A 3,047-nucleotide genomic window follows, 5' to 3' on the forward strand; every position below is an offset into this window, starting at 1 on the left:
ATACTAACCGCAGGCGCCATGGCGGCGGCGGAGGCAGAAAGGGAGCGGAGCGCACTGCGCAGACGCGAAGAACCGCAGCGCGCAGAGCACGTAAGGCCCAGGCCGTACCAATCGCTCCGCCCCGCCCCCGAGTCATCGCTGCACCCTGTTCTGTACCATCGGGGCGCGATTGCTTTCGCCTGTTTGCAAAGCCGGTCCATTGGAAGGCCTGGAGGATGGGCACGGGCTGGGTGGGCTGTCTCACTGCGAAGGGTTGGAGTGGGGGAGCCCGAGCGGATCGAGTCCACAGAGAAATAAAGGGGTACGCTCTACGTTTCAGAGGCGTGGAACGAAAAAGAAATTCACTAGAGCATGAATTGCCAGCTAATAGGATGGGAGTGGACCCCATCAACTTGGGGAGCAGAGGCCAGGCCCTGTGGCCCTGGGGTCCCAATACCGAGGGCCCTTTGGCTTCTTGCTGCCTGGTACTCAGTTGGAAGCTGGGGCTGTATCCCCCAGCGCTGGCCACCGTCAGGTACACTCTCCTGTACGACCCCTTCACAATCTCAAATGCCAGCCGCCCGCCCACTGATCTCCTCCTGGTTTCCAGCTCGGCCAGTGCTTCTCAAACTGGCCTGGCGCCAGGAATCTCCTGGGGGCCTGGCTAAAGTGCAGAGACCTAGCCCAGCCGGTGTGGTTCAGTGGTTGAGCCTCCACCCACGAACCCGGTCCGGGTCAGGGCACATGCTGGGGTTGCAGGCTCCATCCCCAGTAGGGGGCATGCAGGAGGCAGCCAACCAATGATTCTCTCTCGTTATTGATGTTTCTATCTCCCCTTCTCCCTTCCTCTCTGAAATCAATAAAAATGTTTTTTTAAATAAAGTTGCGTTAGAGCAGTTGTCGGCAAACTGCAGCTCGCGAGCCACATGCGGCTCTTTGGCCCCTTGAGTGTGGCTCTTCCTAAGCCTTAGAAGTACCCTAATTAAGTTAATAACAATGTACCTACCTATATAGTTTAAGTTTAAAAAATTTGGCTCTCAAAAGAAATTTCAATCGTTGAACTGTTGATATTTGACTCTGTTGACTAATGAGTTTGCTGACCACTGCCTTAGAGAGTTCCCAGATTTATGTTTGGGGGACCATCTTTTCATATAGCCTTAGTTATAAGGTGTCTGTATAAAAACCTTTTTAAAATAAAATAAAATGCAGAGTCCTAGTCATTGGCCCATGTGCTGAGACCGTGCATTTCTCACAAACTCCCAGGAGCTGCTGCTGCTGCTGGTGGTGGTGGTTCATGGACCACAAATTGAATAGCAAGGGTCTTCTTCCCCAGGACTACAGTCGATTGACTGTGACAGGAAGAAAAACAATTCAGGATGTTCTAAATTAAAATCACAGCGGCTGGGGCGTGACAGCAAGAGAACAGTTACCCTGCTAACAGCTGTGGGCCGGCTCTGACAAAGAACGGACTGCTCACATTCCCTTCTGTCTGATAGAATTTAGGGCTAATTTCCAGGTGGCTATTTCTGGGGTTATAGACCCTTAGGATCCTCTGCTTATTTACACATGAGCTTTCCCATCTGCTGCCCACAGGAGCTGACACTCCTTCCTTGTGGACTCTGCAGAACTGGCCCCACTTCTTTCCTGTAAATTTATTCCAGCTCCTGGGAACTTGGACTTGCTGCTCCCTCTGCTTTGAACTCTTCCTGGCGTGTCTGGTGTCTGATTTCCCTTCATCCTCCAGGGTCTCGCCCGCTCTGCTCAAGGATGTCTACTGTAGTCTCAGCCCCACCCCCTCCCAGCTACCCTCCATCATACCATCCTGATTATTTTCTTCGGAGCATGTAACACAGTCTGCCATTGTCGTACTTGTTTATTTGTGTACTTGGGTGACCTTGCTGGTGTGTTCCCTCCTGTGTGTCTGACCCATGACAGATGCTGAGTAAATACTGTCCAAACAGATGAAGACAGGAGTGGACAGATTAAATAAGCCTGTGTCGGGACAGACACTCCTCCTGCTGCCCCTCCAGAGGGAAGCCAGCGCACGTTCATTGAGAAAGGACTCGCCTGGTTTTGTACAGCAGTTCTGTCACTTATGGGGGTTACATTTTCTACCTCCCTGGGGTTGTTGTCAGGATTAACAAGTAAAAGAACTTTGACTAGTACATTGTCCCATAAGCATTAGCCATTGTAATTATTTTTTAAATATATTTTTATTGATTTCAGAGAGGAAGGGAGAGGGAGAGAGAGATAGGAACTTCAGTGATGAGAGAGAATCATGGATAGGCTGCCTCCTGCACGTCACCACTAGAAAGATTGAGTCCCAAACCTGGGCATGTGCCCCGATCAGGAATCAAACCATGAACTCCTGGTTCATAGGTCATGTTCAACCACTGAGCCATGCCGGCTGGGCTAGCCATTATTATTATTATTATTATTATTATTATTATTGTCATCATGACTTGGGGCACAAATGAAACCAGGGCTAGGGATGACCCTTAAAAGAGCAGATAGTTTCTGCCTAGAATTCACTTCCTTTCTTTCCCCCCGGCAAACTCCTACACATCCTTCAAAACCCAGCTCGAATATTATCTCCTAGTTTTTTCTGATTAGTAAGAGTTTATTGAGCACCTTATGTGGGACAAGCTCTGGGCTTGACTCTGGTTTCAAGAAGGGCAGGGGCTGTCTTCCCAGAGCTCAGTGTGCCGAGAAAGCAGGGATGACCTAGGGATGAAGGGCATTCTGGAGAAAATCACACTGGCGTGGACACGCGCTCCCCAGGCCTAGATGGGCAGAGGGGACCTGGCAGAAAGGGGGGCCTGCTGACTTGGAAGCCTAGTATTTGAATTTCCCTTCCGGAAAGTCTCACCCCATCACTGGGAGGCCCGCCCCGTTTTACCCAAACTCGGAGGTTCTGAGAGGTCAGTACCTTGGCCAGGAGGCCCCGCCCGCTCCGCCCCCTCGCGGGTGCTGCGAGGTCTGTGGAGGGGCGTCGCTGCTCGCTGTCGCCCCCAATTGGCCGCGTTGGAAATGGGGCCACGCGGACCCACTCCCGTCCCGGCTCCAGT

The 3,047-nt window shown here is 51.6% G+C and overlaps 2 protein-coding genes across 2 annotated transcripts in view; one reads left to right on the top strand and one right to left on the bottom strand.

Moving 5' to 3' along the window:
* Positions 1 to 113, bottom strand: part of RPL22 (ribosomal protein L22) — a 6,719-nt gene extending 6,606 nt beyond the window's left edge. The window contains exon 1 of the mRNA XM_005874330.2: positions 9 to 113. Within this exon, the coding sequence (XP_005874392.1) occupies positions 9 to 20 (12 nt within the window). The 5' untranslated portion in view covers positions 21 to 113. The remainder of the gene's footprint in view (positions 1 to 8) is intronic.
* Positions 19 to 3,047, top strand: part of RNF207 (ring finger protein 207) — a 14,514-nt gene continuing 11,485 nt past the window's right edge. The window contains exon 1 of the mRNA XM_014546194.1: positions 19 to 90. Within this exon, the coding sequence (XP_014401680.1) occupies positions 19 to 90 (72 nt within the window). The remainder of the gene's footprint in view (positions 91 to 3,047) is intronic.

Source organism: Myotis brandtii, unplaced genomic scaffold (assembly GCF_000412655.1).
Source record: "Myotis brandtii unplaced genomic scaffold, ASM41265v1 scaffold434, whole genome shotgun sequence".
In the NCBI taxonomy this organism is placed as follows: Eukaryota; Metazoa; Chordata; class Mammalia; order Chiroptera; family Vespertilionidae; genus Myotis; species Myotis brandtii.